The 19,131-nt window shown below is 50.4% G+C and overlaps 1 protein-coding gene across 10 annotated transcripts in view; it reads left to right on the top strand.

Moving 5' to 3' along the window:
* LOC100119014 (hepatic leukemia factor) overlaps nucleotides 1-19,131 on the top strand; it is a 49,665-nt gene that overhangs the window by 10,510 nt on the left and 20,024 nt on the right. For 7 of the 10 annotated variants that reach the window (XM_031924074.2, XM_031924077.2, XM_031924084.1 and 4 more), the window contains one exon: nucleotides 18,792-18,824. The exons of 2 other annotated variants lie outside the window; for them this stretch is intronic. In XM_031924074.2, coding sequence (XP_031779934.1) covers nucleotides 18,792-18,824 — 33 coding nt within the window. Of the gene's footprint in view, nucleotides 1-3,342; nucleotides 4,725-18,791; nucleotides 18,825-19,131 lie in introns of those variants that run through there. One more of the 10 variants, XM_016981199.3, reaches the window with a different exon arrangement.

Raw genomic sequence — 19,131 nt, 5'->3', positions numbered from 1 at the left:
TTCTGATGATCCGCGCCACTGTAATATGGTAAAGTTCTTTGTCGGCTCTCAAAATTCACTCCGCACGCTCTATACCTAAGAGAGAACGAGAGGGAGAAAGAGAACTCGTCCGAAAAACCGAGCGATGCCTATCTCACGTCAGCGAGTTCCGTTGTCGCGAATAACGTCTGCCTCCCGCTCTTTGAAGGTCAGTTATCCGAGAGCGCTTTGCCTCGATTTATCTGCGCTGCTCGCGACTGCGATGCACGCATCTCGTTCTCTCTCTCTCTCTCTCTCTCTCTCTCTCTCTCTCTCTCTCTCTCTCTCTCTCTCTCGCGTGTATAATCTACGTGTGCACGTTTTCGAATTTCCGCCGGAATCTCGCCGGGGGATCTCACAGGCTGCGACGAGGATCGAGTCGCGATGGAAGTTTTTTTTTCGAAATTCGCTCTCCGCCACAAACAGCGCGTATGTAGAAAGTTATTTTTATAACGCGTGCGCGCGCGCGGTTCCCAGCCTTTTAAAACGAAAGCGAAATTCCCGCCGCGGTTAATTGGGAGATGAGCGTATATAATTGAACGAAAATTTGTCGTTTATTATTGCGGCTTGCCGATAAGCCAAAGCGGGATTTCATCGGGCCGAAAGCAGTACACAGTATACGCTCTCGTGAGGCAGCGCCAAACGCGGAAGCGAATGAAGTCGGCGCTTATAGAGTCGTGGACGAAACTCGCGGGGAGACAAGCTCGAAAAAGGACCAAAAGAGCGATATCTCGTCGTCGCGAGAAAGCTCGCCGGCTATCGTTTTTAGATATCGGTAGCCGCCGCCGTGTAAATTAGCGTAAAATCACGAGAAGCTCACCCGCAGACTTTCTCTTTCTCCTGTCTCTCTCTTTCTCTCTCTCTCTCTCTCTCTCTCTCTCTCTCTCTCTCTCTCTCTCTCTCTCTCTCTCTCTCTCTCCCTTTCGGCGCAGAATCGAAGGAGGAGGATTTTCAGAAACAGGGGATTTCGCAATATCTCGATGCGTCGAGCGATTTCAGCGATACGGCTGTTGATTCATTAATTGGCTAAGTAAACGATTTAAAAATCTGTTGGTCCACAATTATACGCGCGGAGTATAAAAGTCAATCGCCTCGCGGCTTATCTCCTCCGCTGACACAGATCCGCGCCGGCGGTCCCACACCCTCGGACTCTCCCCGTCGTGGTCGGCGTCGGAAAAAGAAAAAAAAACGCTCGGAAAAAGTGAGATTTCGGCCTTTACGGAAGTTGTTGCCCAACCTACACTCTGGCGCGCGCGCGAAACGGCCCCGAAGAGAAAGGTCCTCAGGGGGGACCCAGAGCTACTGCCGAAACTCGAGGAACCACTTTCGGCTCGACTTTCACCTCTCCTAGTGAAATGTTCTCTTTCGTCCGGGTACACGGCTCCTCCTTCTCCTTCTCTCTTTTTTTTTCTCCGCCCGTGCACACTGTACTCCTGGCTCAGCTCTTTCTCCGCGATGTGCGTGCGCGCCGCTACGGCCTCCTTAAAATACACACGAGCCGCTGGCTGACTCGAAGGGACGAGATTGCGCGAGGAGGAGAATTTTTCACTCGGCCAGATCGAGGTCAAGATCTCTTTCTCTCGGTTCCTCGGCCGAAATTTCGGGATGCAGATTTCGGAGGCGCGCTTCGCAAGGACGCCAGTCACTTATCGACTCTTTTAATACACTCGGTGTGTATGTGTGTGTGCGTGCGTGTTGTATATGGATTCGGGAGAGATGACTCAAGCGTAATGGTTATAACGGTTGTGCTCCATTGTACCTGACCCACTATTGTACAGGCTGATTTATAATTTCACGCTTTACTCGCTTCGTTATCCTCCGATGAAAACCTCTCGCGCTCATCATATGAGCTGAAATAATTCATCAATCGCTGCTTGCATCAGCCGCCGCCGCCGCAGGATCAACAGGTTGCAGCCGCGCGTCATCCTTCCCTTACCCGCGCGCATTCAAGTCTCTCTCCCCTCGTGCACCACGCAGACGAGCGACTCCTAGTTTTAGCAATCGCCATGAGTGCGATGTCTGCTGAATCGTTGCGTAACCCTCGCGCTGCAGGATAATTAATAATTGCGAGAATACCTACTCGCGGATATTTATTGGCAGGATCTCGCGGCGGATGAAGACGTTTTGCATACAAGCTTGCGCGAGTTTAAATAAATCACGGAGTCGTATAAACTCATATCGCAGCCGACGTAGGCCTCAGCTTAATTACCGGCGATTAACAAATCAATTAATTCAATGCCGATCGGCGCTAACCGGCAATTTTAGAAGCCGTAAATCTCGTTTCGCGCGCACCCAGTGTTTTATCGCTTATGGAATCGCGCAACGGTACACACACGACACAATGGTAGCGTATATGAAAATTGGAGGTGTATATCCAATGTATCGGCGATAAGGGGAATCCGTTCGAAAGACATAAATCTCGTGTATGTAAAAGTAGACTGGCGTTCGTGTAAATTTCGCGTCGAGACATATCCAGGCGCGTAAGCGCGAGGTGGAGGAGTATGTCGGAGGAGTGTCCGGGCTGAAAGTGGAGCACCGTTAGAATTTTGGGTGAAAAAATTATGCGCTAAGCATGGCTATTTTGTAACGCAATTATTTAACACTTGCACTCCCACACGTAATGCGCGTAATTCAATTTCATAATTCGATACATTATCGATATATAGCTCTCGCGTGCTTCCGGCTAATGCAGCCGTGAATAAATTGCGAAAATCAGAGGTATGATAACGCCTGACATACTTGATTTTCAGTCAAACCCGGCTATATCGTATGAGTAAAAGTTTCTCTCTGTCTCTCTCTCTCTCTCTCTCTCTCTCTCTCTCTCTCTCTCTCTCTCTCTCTCTCTCTCTCCCTCTTCACCTGTTTTTAAACGGAAAAAATGTCGTTAAGCCACTTTGCTCCAGCGATTTTAACAAGCCGATCGGTTTCTTACATGTGCGAAACTTTTACAATTTCTTCGACTGCGACGAATTTTGAGAACCGCTCGAGCGAAACCGTCACCGCCGCGAGATTTCGGCTACTTTTACTTTAGCCTCTTATCTCTCCCCGTGTGACTTTTGACTCCTGGTTGTTCTATAATCGGTACAAATGGCGCCTTTCCGTTTCGATTAACCAAATTAAACTTTCGCGTTAATTAATCGTAGAAAAAAGCTACTCCAAAAGTCACCTACTCGCCTTTTTCAAAGAGATCCAGCAAGACCATCAGGAACACCTCTTCGTCGTCTCTCTCTCTCTCTCTCTCTCTCTCTCTCTCTCTCTCTCTTGTGAGAAAAGCGCATCCCGCTCGCTTGCAGCGAACGCGGAAGTGGCTACTCGAGGCTTTTTTTTGAGGCCGCGTGGGTGTGTTTTTACGAACTGGATCTCGTGCGCAGTTTTTCCAAGCGCTCCATTAGGTGTCTAATTGTCCGGTACAGTTTGAGCATTATAGCAACGCCGTTATACTCGTGCAAAAATTTACCCCCCACAAACGTGTACAGTTACATTGCAGTAAACGCCTCAATCAGCGCGATTAAGCTCAAAAGCGCGGCGTTTTCAAAGAGGAAGAGGACAAGTCAAAAATCGCGCCGCTTAAGAAAAAGCCCCTCCAGGTATCATCGGCGTTAGAGTGACGGAGACAGCACGAGGTAGTAGTAGCAGTAGCGGTCGGGGGCGGCGTATAGAAAGGGAAACCAACCGGTCGTTCCGACTTCCGCCTCTCTCTCTCTCTCTCTCTCTTTCTCGCTCTCGCTCTCGCGTCGAGCGCTCTGGTACACGGCATTATACATCTCCCACCTTCGGGACGCGCCCCACTCCCGGGCGCTCCAATCGCGAGCCGAGTCCCCCGTTCTCGCGGCGCTCTCGGCTGGCTCGCGCGCGAGCAACGTGCGCGAGTACGCGCGCTTTTGACAGTCGTCGCGACGACGTGCTCGGACGCGTCACGTGTGCTGCGCTCCCTGCAGACCTCGGCTCTTCTTTCTCTCTCTTTCTCTCTCTCTCGCACACACACACACACACAAGCACGCGCGCGCAACCCGTCCGTATCTGGTTGCGAATTTCGGAGCTTTTTCTCACGAGTACGTTGTGCTTAACTCCCAAGTGCCGGCGCAAGTGCGCTCTCTCCCTGTGATCTCGCAGCGGACCATGCGAGCAGTGCTCGACGGCACCAGCAGCACCAGCAGCGACAACGTGCGCGAGTGCGAGTGACGGAGCGGTGGCTAGATGCGGTGCTACCGCTCGTACAACGGCCCGCTGTGCAAACTCTCGATCCTCGGATCGGCCTAAAGACTCAGAACTCTCTCGATCTCGATGCTCCGCTGACGCAGTGCAGTGAACCTCAGCGCAGCAGCCCCCGCTAGAACAGACGCGCGCGCGCCCAGTCGTACGGCACTCTCGACCCCGTGGAGCATAACAAGCCGCAACCCTGCTCTACCCCTCGGCAATGGAGTACCAGCAGTTGGCGCCACCCCCGGTGCCGGTGGCGGTGCTGCACCAGACGCACCACCCGCAGCAGTCTCAGCAACCCGGGGGACCGCAGGCGCCGCACCCGCACATCGTCGTGGCGCCGGCGCACAACGGACCGCCGCCGCAGCAGCAACAGCAGCAGATGCCGCCCACGACTCACGCCCACCAGATACACGCGCCCCTGCCCTCCCTGCACGAGGACAGCGCGAGCAGCAGGTGGACCCAGTACCAGCACCTCTGGCGACAGCACCACGTCTACATGAACGGTAGGATACACGCGCAACCCTCTGCTCTTGTGCCAGTGCGCACTTTGTGTTTGGGTCGGAAAGTGGAATCGGAGTATGATCGCGCAGGCTGTAATCATCAAATTAAACTTGTGTCAAAACTACACACTTGTGTTCTATGCTCGTCTATGTTGTTGCCTATCGAAATTCGACTTTGGAGCGCGCGGGAAAAAGCGCCGCTAAACTTAGACAAAATAATAAACGTTTTGCCGCTACAGGAAGGCTCTGTAAGGTCAATAAAGTTAAGGTTGCCGTCTCGCGCGTTTTGCGCTGAAAAATGCGGCATTATCTCGCGCTATGTAAACAACTCTATTACGGCCGCTATCTGCGCGAATTCCGCGCGTCTGTGTTGTTGTGCTACACACACGCGAACAGGGATATATTAGAGCTCTATTGAAAAATTAAGGCCGGACCGTGAAATTTTCAATCTTATCTATACATACATTCACGCGGAGTCGGGCTGAACAATCGGGAAAAAACAAAAGCTTCCTTCGAGGAAAACGTGCTACAAGTACTGGGACACGCGGCCGCACTTTTCCTTTCAAAGCTAGCTCGCTCTCGCGCGGTGGAAAAATAGAGGAGGCTCGTTTTCACTTTTGTCGCCTTCTTGCATAATGAGGATGCGCCGCTGCTGTACACTGCACACTGCGTCGCTTATATTTATGCAAACCGGCGATGCATAATGAGACGAAGGTCGTCGAAAATTTCGAACATGGCTGTATTTTTCTTCTTCTTCGTCTCTGCGTTCTACTATAGAAAGACAGAGAGCAGAAGCGAGCGACAGAAGAGAGCGTGTGTACACACGTGGAAAACATAAAAGTTTGCGCCGGTGTCAATGCTCGCGCCTCTTCGACTCTCCAGCGTGTGTATAACTATGATATATATGCCGTCGGTCTATTTTTGAACGGCAGGTGTCGGAGGCGTTACTTAATTGCCCAGGCAGTTTTGCAAGTGACGCACGTAGTAATCTCGTTTTCGAGCCCCGCCGCCACCGCTCTGCGCTCTATCTCTGGTTGATGACCTATCGCAACGATGTATCTCACGTACATTATGCTGTCTTCTCTTCGACGTACATATTATACGACTCGCCGGGCGTGTTCGATTCGCATCTGCTGTATCTTCGCGTCGAAGCGCTATACTTGGGTCGTCCTTCGATACGACATGACTTTGCTCTCGGAGAAGCACAGTAAGCCCGAAAAATCTCGCTCGGCACAATATAGCCACCGACTTTCACCGCTGCCCTGTACAAGCCCCCCTCTCTCTCTCTCTCTCTCTCTCTCTCTCTCTCTCTCTCTCTTCCGCGGGATGAATCACGCGGGAAGCTGCCTCGTTTTCCCTTTCCCTACATATAAATACGCTCGAGCTTGGAGGAGGATGTGTATACAGTTATGCGGCCGTGCAGCGCGCACTGCGGCGCATTTGCATCAGCCCACGCGGTCTCTCTCGGCCGATGCGCGGATTCGATCTTGCTCGGGATTTCGGCGCGTGGGTTGCCGTGTATAGCGAAAAAATCGCGGCTGATATTTTTCTGATCGAGTCACTTGTGCTCCCGTTTCTCTCGGAACTAAACAAGCCGCGCGCGACACGTGCGCCGCGGTTCGCAGACCTGCGCACGTGGATGTGCGCGTATAAACATACAGAGCAGCTCAGCGAACTCTGCCCACAGGGATTTTTCGCGGAAGCACTCGGTAGTTTCGCGTTTAGACAGCAGGTCAAACAGAAATCGCGAGTTTTCTTCCACGTGCGCAACGTCGCTACGATAACAATGAGGCTGCGATACCGGTGATTTAATCAGGGAGAGACGGAGAAAGATGTTAAAATTAAGTAATCGATGATGCAATAAGCCAACAGGTGTTGGCAATTCGCGCACACGACCTATATACATCCCGGCCTCGGTCTTTGCTCAACGTAAACAATACCGGCCCCGCGTGCGCGCGAACAAATTTAAACTTTATTCCACATGAGCGGAAGTGCACGACCCTGAGAGTTTTTCGAAAAACCGCGCGGGAAATGTACGACATTTGCAGAGAGGAAAAGTCCGGTGATAGGTGCACGTTGCGTTTGTTGATCCGAATCACGTGGCGCTGCCCGCGACCTCATTATCTTTCATCGGCGCAGCGCGGCGCAGTGACTATTCATTCAAGTGTGTTCGTATAATAAGCTTTAGTTCGCTCTTTCGGCGGCAGCATTGTTTACGCGATAAACATACGCCAGTCTCGGAAAAGTGTGCCGTGTCGTCGTGTACCAAATTTTCACTCGGTTCGCGCAAATGTTCCCTTACACTTGACTGGATATAGCGCAAACTACAAGTGTCACACGCATCGCAGGTGTGTCGAGGCTCGTTGTTTTTTTTAAAAATAGTCCCCGAGTTCGATCCAATATTTGCCGGAGGCCAATCATAGCCCGCGCGTGACGTCACTCGCTTCGAAAACAGTGTACAGCGACGTACCTATATGTACATGTAATGTTCGCGAAGCGAAGATATAATAGAAAAAACGAAATTGCGAACGAGAAGGTCGATGATGCGCTGGCGAAATTAAATTGGGAGAACAGCTGACCCCTGACCCGTGTGCGCCGCGCGTTATTCGCTCTTGGCGCGCGAGCGGCGTCGACGGCGACGACGATAACGACATCATCGCAGAGAGAGAGAGAGAGAGAGAGAGAGAGAGAGAGAGAGAGAGAGCCGTCCTTGACTGTGCAGTAGCGCATCGAGCCGTCTCTACAGTACGGAGTAGTCGTGGAAATTTCTATTTTCGAATCAGTCGAGGAAGTGCGATACAGCCGCTTTATCTAATCTGCTCGTCTTTTTAGAATTTCGCCGAGCGAATAAGTATACTCTGGGAGAGCGGCGGGATGAGAGCTTCGCGAGACACTGAGCTAACGGGTTAGCTTTGGTTTTCCGATCGGCGAGATATATTATTTATTTTCGGCGTTGCCATACGGCCCAGCCTTGGACTCTTTTGATACATCAGCGCTGGAGTGATTGAATTTTTAACGATTATGTTTGATCCAAATGATAAATAATGAATGAAAAATTCTCGCGGCTTCGGCCGGTTGCCGTGGCCCTGTGACCATAGAGCGAGAGAGAGAGAGAGAGAGAGCCGTGAGTCTAATAGAGTAGCTCGACCCTGGCTAAGGTCGGCTCTAATCCAGCGAAGCCTCAAGAAGGCGAGCGCAATCGCGTGGGCGGACTGGCGCGCTACGTATATTTATACGCGTCGCGACTGCAGCACACGTGCAGCCGCGCGATGAATTGCTTGTCCAGAGAGTGGGGGGATTATATAGCAATTTTTGTTTTTGGCGAAGCGTCGTTAGTAGATAATAATTATAGTATTTTACTGAAACGCTTGTGCGTGTCTTATCGGCACAACAAAGCGCTCGTCAGCTGTGCAAACCGCAGTGTACCGAGCGTATGCAAATCCGTTCGGCTCCATAATCAATTCGGCGATAAGCCGAGTAGTCGAGTTAATCAGGTCGAGTCGCTCTCGACGGCACACACGATTATGAATATTTTGAATACCGCCTGTGCTGTGCTGATGTGCCCATACACATGCATAGGCGGGTACGCGTACTGCCTGCATTAATTAAACTCTTGGCTTTCCAGCGATCGTAGAGCGTAAGATTATAGTAGCGTCGATAGCTCTACGGTTAAACCGTCTGGCTTGGAACTGAGAAGTTTGGGTTCGAATCTCTGCCTCGGAGTCGAATTTTTTTTATGAAAGCCTTGCCGCAGCTTTTTCGCTTCTCATTCAATTTTAATCGAGATAGACGAGAAAAATATTTGACTCCTTGCACCAACGACGTTGCGGTTTTCAAGGTGACTCATTGATCCGGCCCTAATTTCACTGACACACATATAACACAGTATCGTCAGAGCAGCGGCATATCTACTACTATGCAACACTATGTACAACATCGATCAGCTGAGTATGAATGAGTTCGGTTTAAAGACCGGAGAGACTATACACGTGGAGCTTATCGATAAGAGAGTCTATGCATATATACCTACCACACTATACGTATGTAGGCTTCGACGCGGAGGCTTTTGAAAATCGGATTTAAAAAAGCAATCCCTCGTACATGTCATCCCTTTCGGATATTTTTCTAGGGTTTCTCCTGGTTCCCTTTGAGCGCGTACCTTCGAAGGCTACACCAACGTAGTAAATCCTGCCCTTCCGATCCTGCTTAGCACCGATTTCCCGCGATAGTATCGCGATGTAATCCCATTCCTGATGTTTTTCCGATCCGCGCGCGCTCTTGCACCATACGCTCTCGTCAGCAGCGAAGCCATAACAGTCGGGCGGAGGAGGAAAGAAAGAAAACGCATTTGTCTCTTATCGGCCGTATACCGCGAGCGTTTATCGCTCATGTCGCGGCGCGAAACTTGTCCGTCACCTGACGACAATTACGTGCGCCCTCGAGGAGACAGCCGCGCGAGCAAAAAAAAGAAAACTGTATATACGTATAGCAGCCTGACCTACTGTCGCGCGGTATAACGGGCTTGATTTGCATGCGCTTGTAAAGTCAGATTTTAGAAATGATCGGGCGCGATAAACTGCATCGGATGATTCTCAAATCTGATCCCGCTCAAAGCGGAAGCTCGCGCGAGGATCTAATCCAATACGTAGAGTCTCTCTCTCTCTCTCTCTCTCTCTCTCTCTCTCTCTCTCTCTCTCTCTCTCTATACCCAGGTGTATAAGCTGCATTGTAACGGCGCGATTTTCACTTTCGTTCGCGGCGCGCCTCCAGCCAGACAGCTGAATTGGCAGACGCGAGAGTAATGCTCGCGCGCAGCGAGCGCCTTCTCTCTTCAGACAGGAAAGATTCTACGCCGACTTTTTGCCTCCATTGTACACGCGGCAGCTATTCCGGGGAGCCCGATTGTTTTTCAGGTGTTACACTCGACAATCGATTACACTCAAATTCGAGCAAGTAGCAGTAATAATATTCCGCACGCGTCATTAAACTCGCTGAGTTAAGTCTGCTTCGTGCGGGTATTATATCTCTGAGACGAGACGCGCGAGATATCGTAAATCGATTAAAACTCGGCGGGCAACTTTCACCGAAAAAGAAGGAGAGCTCTCTCTCTCTCTCTCTCTCTCTCTCTCTCTCTCTTTGCGCGCGAAATTCGAGTGGGGAGTATAATTTAAGCGCTGCTTCTCGCGAGTGCCTTTAGGACGAGGGGGTGCAGTGCGCGAGGCTTTTTCGACACCCGTTGCCGGAGCTTGGACACTCGTTCTATTTTTCTCGCTATCTCATAAGTGAAAGTGCGAACGTTATTCGGGTGTGAAACCGTTATAATTTATTCCGCGACTGCAGTCGAGCTATTTTCACTAATCCAAGTATAAAGAGACACATCGGGTCTTGATAGAGCAGCGCGTCGAAAATCGAGCCGGCAATGGTAAAACCAGCATAAAATCCACCGGCAGACCCGCCTCGCCACCACCGTATACCTCTGCAGTACACGAGACGCGGAGTGGGGCTATACGGCAGCGTGGGTCGCGATTACTTTCTCCGCGGTGGCGGCAGCGCGCCCGGCTCTCTTCCGGGTCCCTCTCTCTCTCTCTCTCTCTCTCTCTCTTTCTCTCCGCGCCGTATACACACGACGGCTCCTTTCTCCTCTCCGCCGGGCCTTTCGCCTCTCTCGCTCGCGCGCGGGCCCCGCTTCCGCGTGCGCATCTGCGCGCGATATGCCTTGTTTATTGAAATGAGTCGCGCTAAGAGGCGCTCTTTTATCTTTTACTTATCTATATGTATGTCTGTACGTGTGTGTATGAGAGAGCGCACAGTTTTTAGAAAGGGAAATCCCGCGGCGGGTGTTTTAATTGATTTCGCGGCTAGGTGAGAAATAGTTGGAAGATCGACGCTCGTATAATTTTCCCTTCGGAGATTCTCGTGTAATATCTGCGATGCGGAGCCTTTCCCGCGAGAAAATTCCCGCCTAAAGTTAACGAGCGGCTGCGCTAACTAGCCTCGCTAGCCTCGTAATAGAAAGTGAAGTAACCGTCTGATGTGCGCGATGGGGAAGAATATTCTCTCTCTGTCTCGCCTTCTCTGGACGCAAAGTCTGTGTCGATATCCAGGAAGAGCCGGCTTGGATGCGTTTTCTTCGGAAAAATAACTAAAATCGCTCGTAGCATTTCTCGAGCCGTTTCAATACTTTTAACGCGCGGGTAGCTTATCTGCTCAAGTGTGCTGCAAAAGTACAAGTGTGACATATTAACTTTCCGAGGGAGTAGAAAAAACAAGCTGCACGCTGTCACCGGCTCCGAAGCTGTCGTCGTCGATCGAGCGGTATGGGTCAAGTGAAAGGCGCGCTCGCGAAAGTGCGAAAAACGTCAGAATCTTGAATTATTTAATCTACGATTATGACGATAAATTACCCAATGCAATTACTCGCCCTGTCGATGGACTTTTCCGAATATATACGAACTGCATAATAATTTCCAATATACGAACATCGAACGAGTCGACGCGGACAGTCCGTTCGCAGCGAGTGTGCATGCGAGCTGCGCCGCCGGCTAATAATGTCCAAGTCGTGTTCGAGCAGTTTTAACATTTAACAAAACGCGATAAAGTACGCTTTGAAAATGAAATTTAACTAGCTTGCAATAACACGCCGTTTTTATTTACGCGCGTGCAATATTTCTTACCGACGAATACACAAACTCTATTTATAATTCATACGCGTATATACTCATACGATCATTTCTTTTCTGTTTCAGGTAAGACACTTCTCCCTTGACCTATAGCTCGTAGCGAGCACCGCACAGTAGTAAGTCCAACTACGCTAAAATTAAAATGAAAATAACGATATCCGTCCCGAGCCAGTGGATACAGCCGGATACAGCCAGACCGCCACGCAAACTCCGTCAGCACATCATCTATAGGCGCATGCGTGTATTTTTTTCCGCGTCATCGCGCGCTACGTGCACCTCTACGCACACACAGTCTTGAAAACCGGTTGCGCCGAGAGACGTCGGTTTCACTATATTACACTCGAGGCCGAAGCAGGCGGAAGAGCTGCTACCTGCAGCGCTCGGCGGCAGCTGATTAGGACATTTTTCTATCCGTCCGTGCTCGCGCGTTTATGCCCCGGTTTTATTGGCTCGATCGAGAGATTTGCTGCGAAAGTGCAAGTGGACTTTATTGCCCGCCAATTGCCCATGTCGTTCGCCCCATGTAAGCGACCGTATCGCGGCTGGATGCGAAATTTTTTTGCAAATCTCAGAAAAGCCGAAACCGCGAATTCCCTTCCTACTTCCAAGTATAATAGGCGAAGCGATCGAGCGCATTGTCGTGGGGAGAAAAAGTTGTTCCGCGCGCCGGCAGCGGCTCCCGCACATCGGGAAAAAAGAAACTGGTTATAACGTTCTTCGCGCTCTCGCGCTTGATTTACGCGCGACGAGCGGCTCGAATGGGCTTCAAGGCTTCGCAGCGCGCGAAATTATCGCCGAGCCATTAGCGGCCGCCTCTCCTCTCTCGTCTCTATGTGTATACACGTGTATACGTCGACGCGCTGCATCTCCGTAAAGCGCCGTCGCGCGCATAGAGAGGCAAGGTCTGCTCTCCGACGACGCGAGGACCCCGACTGCCCACGCGTTAGCGTTCGATCGCCTCTGCTTTGTTCTCGAAGACGTTCACTCTCTTCTCGGCGCAAATATTTGCTCGCCGTAATTAGCTCCAGCGAAGCATTATACTCCCACTGCAGCGGAGATCGGTATCTCTGGAATCGGAAATCCGTAATTGCTGGCTTTCGTGCGCGCGCTCGCCGCGTTATAATTGCCCCCTCGACAGCGGGCGGTGTAAAGTCGGAAATTAGATCGACCCGGAGTAGAGCAAAAAGTCAAAACGAGTCCGAAGCGCGCGACCGAGCGCGCGTGGCCCCGATACATCCGACGACTCAGAGCGAGCGTAATTTTCGGCCGCAAAAGTGAAAGCGCGCGACTATTCCCATACAGGAGTAGGTCCATACGGCTTGAAAACACACGGAGGAGGAGGAGGAATTATATCTGGGATACGCGATCGCAGCGCCGAGGATATATCCCGGCGGTCCTTATCTGCGGCGGAAGTATATAAGCTCACTTAGACCGGACGACAAAAACAAGGCGCTCGCCGCCTATCTTCTATATAACGCTCGAGAGCGCTTGTTGTTATTTTATTGGTTTTCAATTATACATGCGGGTTATCTCTCTCTCTCTCTCTCTCTCTCTCTCTCTCTCTCTCTCTCTCTCTCTCTCTCTCGCCAGCGCGGAAATATGGCTTCGGGCTCGTTTTGTTACCCGCGAGCGCGCGTGATATACGGAGGCGATATTTTCCGTTTATTTATGTGTTATTCTCTCCGCGGCGCGTTTTCTCGAGATCGAGATAGTTATATGGCTGAAATTGTTGCTGTACACGCATTTCGAGCCAGCCGCGTCAACCGCTTTCTTTGTGCGAGCTGCGCGATCAACGAAAGAGAGTTTCAAACGCCTTCGATATTAATCAGCCGAGCATCGCTTATAGATATAGGCGTGTGTGCCTTTATAATAACGCGGGCGTCTAACCTACTTATCGCGAGAGATAAACTCATAACTCGGAAGCCCCGCAGAGGCGTTAATTCTCGCGCCCGCTTTGATTTTAATCGCTGTAATCGAATATATTTTTTCATAGTCGCGGGTTCAGCCGCAGAAGCTCCGTCTATAGATACAGCGCTGTGCCACCTGTATGCCAAAACAGTCCTATTGGGCCTGCTGCTTGAGCCTCTCGTGCTATAACTGTTCAAGTATATAAATTCCTAAAATGTACGCTTCGGCTTCGAGGCAATCTAAATCACAGCCGTCGAGAATATAACTTGGAAAGACTCTCGACTCGAAATCGAAAAAGTAAGTACAGAAACCGGATCGATCGGCCTGTCTCGCTAATGCCTTCTAATTACCACGATCGATCAACGCGCCTGTATAAACACTCGTCTCTCGTGTAACATTCAACAAACGAATCGAGAGCGTCCGCCGCTTCGTCGAAAAATAACATTGAATTTCAGCGCGCGAAAGACCGGCTGCGACTTTCTTCCCGAAAAATGTCCGTCGGTGAAGGTATACGTGTAGCTTTTTATATACTAATTACCTCGCCGCACAAGTGGCGCGTCGCCTTATTTTTCATCTTCTCGATTTCGGGGGCAATTAAGGGTGTCCGCGAGTGAAAGCGAACGTATCCGCGCGGATGCACATGGAACCGGAGCGAATTGAAATATTCGAGCATCGCTAGTAGCAAACGATACCGATCTCCCCCAATAACAATCGCCTCGACTTTCCAGCCCGTCAATAAAGAGTCAGAACTCGCCGCGAGCGAAAGTAGTCCCTGGACCAGTTGCTCGTACGAAAATTCGTCAAGTGCACCTATCGATCCATCTCTCCATCAGAGCATCGGTATGAGTATAGTTACGCAACCGCCATATCAAAAGGGTATATCCGCGTCCGAGTATCACTGAGCCGGGCGCTATAAAAGAAGGAATTTGGACGACGTCTAACGACTTTCTCTCCGCCGAAAACGAATCTTTTTCTTGCCGGACCACTTTTGTGTCGGACCGCTCGCGGAAATGAGGTCAACGCCGGTCCTTTCGGATGGTCTCGGCGCATTAGGCGAGATATGGCGAGTTTCTCTTTCGGCTGGCTGGCGCGCGATGCTTTTTTTTGTGCGAGTTTTCACTCGGGAGATCGGTCGAATTTTCGGAGTGAAAATTTTCGGCCGCCGTCTGATCGAAAAGCATGAGAGCCGATATCGTCGCTTTCTTATTCAGACTTTTACTTTACGATCGACAAAAGTATAGCCGCATAAAAAAAGCTTCGATATACGGCTCAGACCAAGTGGTATAGCAGTCGAGCACAGCCTAAATATTTGTATCCCAGTGTATAAGTATACGAGGAGATTCTCCCGCGGGCGACTCGCGCGGACGGGCACCTCCGGCTGAAATATATCCTGCATCGGTGCGCGTGAAAGTGAAAATCGGCGCGAGCCTTGTCCACGATCGATCATCGGGCCTTAATGGCCCGGCGTAAATCAGGCTCGCGTTTTCTTTCGTTTTGAATAGGCGTGAATTTTACACATTATGGCTTTTACGTCTCAATATTGTCCGCACATGTGTGAGAGCGTACGGGTATAGTTGGGAAAGTAAGCTCCCGGCCGGAGTGGAATGTTATATAGAGAGATGAGAGCTTTCTTATTTTAATTGATTCCGAGTTTGGGAGATATTGTTTGTATTGTGCGGAGATAATGGGTCGATCGGAACGTAATATTCAACGTATTAGAAAGTGTGCGGCGAGCTTTATGTTAGCTTTTTCGTCTCACAATTTATTCCAAATACTTTAACGAACGCGATGACAAGCGCAAAATCCGCTCACGCCCACGCGCGATTCCGCACTTTTCACAAAAGCCCGACGTCGCATGGAACGCATCTCGAGCCGTCGTCGTCAACGCGACCTATATAACGCGCGTTATTGTCATACTTTATTCATTTCCATGCGTGTCAAGGCCGCCGCCAGTGGTACACAGCTCGGGAGCGAAAGAAAATACTATTCGCGCGAAGTTTGCCGTTAGCCGTTATACATAGCGTCGCACAGCGGGTCCGGCTTCGCACGTTCCACGGAAGCCCCGGCAATTTCCGCGCCGGCACACACACACACACACAGTATACGCGTATGCAGCGCTCGACCTTTACTCGCAGCACTTCGGCCTCACTTAGCGTCCAAATCCTCTCCGGCGACACCTTCGCAGCCGATATAGCTGCTGGACGATTTAACCGGAGGTGTGCGTCCTCCACACTACCAGGCATACTTTGTTTTCTATCGGTCGATTGTTCGTGGGTATTTGAGAGTCGAGACTATTTTTAGAAATAAAAAAAAAATTTAAACCTCGTACGGGGACCGTCGTTCGCTACTGCATATTATAGCACGCTACAGTCGCACACGCATACCTAGAGCGTTTAACGACGAGACGGCGGCAGCCGGCGGTCTGGACGCTGCAGCAGACGGAGGGTGGCCGGAGAGAGATAGGAATTAATTTTAGATCGCGCGTCCGGCGGTCCCCGACTAGGTCAACTTTGCTCGCACCGCTTTTATAGCTTAGCGAGATTATTGTCTCTATCGGGCACGAGCTTGCGGACTTTCACGCGATCGAGCTTTTCTGATCGACGAACAGCGTTGGAATAAAAGTCGGATAGAGCGAACTTCCTGAAAAGATTTTTCTCGCTCGCGCGCAATTAGCGTCAATCTCGCCACACCCGAGAGCTGGAGAAAAAAGCCGCACGTGCGCGCGCGGTGAACGGAAAAAAGAAGCAGCGACAGAACATAGCCTTGTGTCGAGGAACGAAGTATCCTCCTCGGTTCAGCGGAGCGCTCGAGAACGTCAAAGAAGCGCGAAATTCGAAACGCGGAAAAAGACAGACTCGCTCGAGCGTGTATAAGAGAGGAGTATTCCTATGCTGCTGTGTGTTGGTATGAATAGAATACAGTCGAAAGCGCGGGGATTTTCATCGCGGAAAAGAGGGAGCCGCCGCGCCTGCGACGGAAAAACGCTACTTTGTTATAGGGGACTAATGACGCAGGCATAGTTTATTGTCTTTTGTCTCTCTGCTGCTGCGCGCGTTTGTTTTACTCCGATTTTTTTTTTCAATTATATAGCCGTACTCTCCCGCGCGGCATTGAGAAATTTCTTCGTTATTTGCATTTTGAAGAGAAGATCAGCAAGAGAGGGAAAAATGCCGTTTCCTCAAAACACTTTTACACGCGGAAGCTCGAGCCGTAATTCCCATGCGCGCATGAGATTGACAAAGCGCGAGCTTCCATTCCCATCAGCGAAAGCGAATCCATTATTAAGTGTATACCCTCGTGCAGCGGTTCTCATGGAGGCGTCTGTCTTCCTCGTTGAAAAAAAAAATAATAATAATAATGCACGTCTGACTGGCGCGGTTAGGAGCGTTTACACAAAAGATCGTTAAAAAAGGCAGAAAAGGCGAGGCTGCAGTCGAAATTTCGCTCGTTAGGACTGTGTACACCGCGAGCGCGCTCGGTTGATCGCAGAGATCGAGCGCTGCTGATAAGCCATGTAACGGAATGAGGAGAAATTTGCTCGGTGTTATCGCTCGGCAGACTCTATGATTGAATTGGCTTTTGCGAGTGATGCGTTGTTTTGCATTTAGCGGCTGTCGCGTGTGCAGGTTAAATTTGAAAATTGTGCGCTGGAGAGCTTTATATTGGGGAAATAGAGTTACGGTCGTCGCGGGGATTACAGCTTTCACGCTGGAAAGCCGCTTCTGTATAAATTGGGCGCAATAAACGAAGACACGTCATATTTTCAGATAACGCTTGTTTACTATCGAATACACCCGATATCCCAACTCTCGGCGGCTCTCAACGGAGGATTAATCACGCAAAGAGAAAACCATCAAAATAAAGCTCGTCGAATTTCTGGCCGCTGCTCGACGACTCTTACTTTTTCGTTTCGGCTACAATTTATATACCTACCGCGCGGCCCGCTGCATTCGCTGCTCTCAGCGCGCGCGATACGTTCGCTTTCAAACTTTCTCGCCGGCAGCGACGACGAGGAGGAGGAGGACGCGGATAAGCGAGAGAGAAAGAGAAAGAAAAGTGCGTGCGCGCCACGGAGAGAGAGAGGGACTCGCTGATTGCGTTGCGTAACGCGCGCGAGCGAGCGCGAAAGTGCACGTACAAGGTGTACGCGGTGCGGTAGTGGTGGGCTGCAGGTTGCTTCCGAGACGGAGGTTGCGTCCTGAGGGTGCTTTGCTTTTGGAGAAAATAACGAAGCCCATATGAAAGCGCTGAACGCTAATTTTTCGCGATCAGCGAAAACCTTTTATTTACCAGTTATGTGCCAGTTATCTATACCCGGTTTCCTATCGAGCAACTGGAATTCGAATCGAGAAATTCAGCCTTGTAGAAAGGATACTGCGTACCCGCTTGGGCGCAACCCCCGCTCGAAATTCAAAAAGAAAGCTCTCGAAAACCCGGGGCGTTTCCGCATAGTCCAGCGCCGGGGACGTAAACGGTACACGCTCTGCTATCCCGCTCTAAATTTCGCGGGCAAATTTAGAGCAGAGCGCCGTCTTTGTTTTGCGTACCACACAGCACGAGCGGCTACTACCGCGGCTGTATATACACGAGATGCAAATTGCGGACGTTTGATCGGAGCCGCTATGTACGCTATGCTATTATTGTTGCGTCGAAGAAAGTGCAGCGTTGCGCAATGTGGAAAAGCGACGGGAAAATGGTATGTGCACTTAGAACAGCGAAAATTTGAAATATACGAACTCTACACACTGATTGGGGGGTTGCTCATGCGCGTGACGTCGCTTTTCTCGCTGTGTGTGTGTGTGTGCGCGGGCCTCTCTGATGCGTGATTGAAGTCAGGAAGTATATCGAGTGCTCGTGTAAGTATATAACGTATATAGGCGCGAGGAAACGCCGCCGCGTATATCCTTCTTTTTTTTCGAGCTTACATAATACGTAATCGAGAGAGAGAGAGAGAGAGAGAGAGAGAGAGAGAGAGAGAGAGAGGGATGCAATTTTGTTTTTTCTCCTGCATCGCGTGTGTAACGAGTTGTTTACTCGCGAGCGCTTTCGGATCGGGCCTGATCGCTCAGCTGAATTTTTATATACCGGCGCTCTAATTCACTTTCTTTTCCTCGTCGAGAATTAGCCGCCAGCTCGCGTTTTATTCGACAGTAAACGCGTATCGTTAAGCCATATGGATTATTCGTATAACCGTATATGATATAAAAGCAAAGCTGAACAGAGAGGGGGAGCGTCGTGCGCCACCTCGTCAGTGCGAACTCGATAATTAAAAAATCGCTGTTGGCTGTTATTATTATTGTTACTGCACGAGGGCTTCGATGACGCCGTCGACGTAATTGTTGGGTAACGTAACGCGGCGCGGCGAAAGTGACCGACAACAATGCGCGCCGTCAATCTGACCGACTTTTCTCTCCCCCCAAAACATTCAATGCACACCTCCAAGCAACGCGTGCATTAATTATGCGTTTCTTTTCTGTTTCAGGTAAGAAATTCCCTCCACCTCACGGTCCAGAGAGTAAGTTCGGTACAGCAGGACGCGGGAATTTCTCCGATGCCGCGAAGCGGCGGCAGCTGTCCGTCGAACGTAGCTTCCTCGTGCGTTCGTTACGCTTTCGCAGAGCGCGTTTTTCCCGCCGAATTCACCAGCATCGGCACGCGTAATTCGGACTCTCGCTAACTTGCGGTTACGATAAGCCTTATTTATTTTTTCTCGTCGGGAGCTTCCGTTGTCGTTGCCGCCGGTGCAGGGTTATCTTTTATTTTATTATTATTAATTAGATTGAATTTTGTGAAATCATTCGATCGAAATAAGCGGCGGCGAC

This window comes from Nasonia vitripennis, chromosome 1 (assembly GCF_009193385.2).
Source record: "Nasonia vitripennis strain AsymCx chromosome 1, Nvit_psr_1.1, whole genome shotgun sequence".
Taxonomy (NCBI): domain Eukaryota; kingdom Metazoa; phylum Arthropoda; class Insecta; order Hymenoptera; family Pteromalidae; genus Nasonia; species Nasonia vitripennis.
Note: the sequence above shows the minus strand (reverse complement) of the source record. Positions and strands in the feature narration are given on the sequence as shown.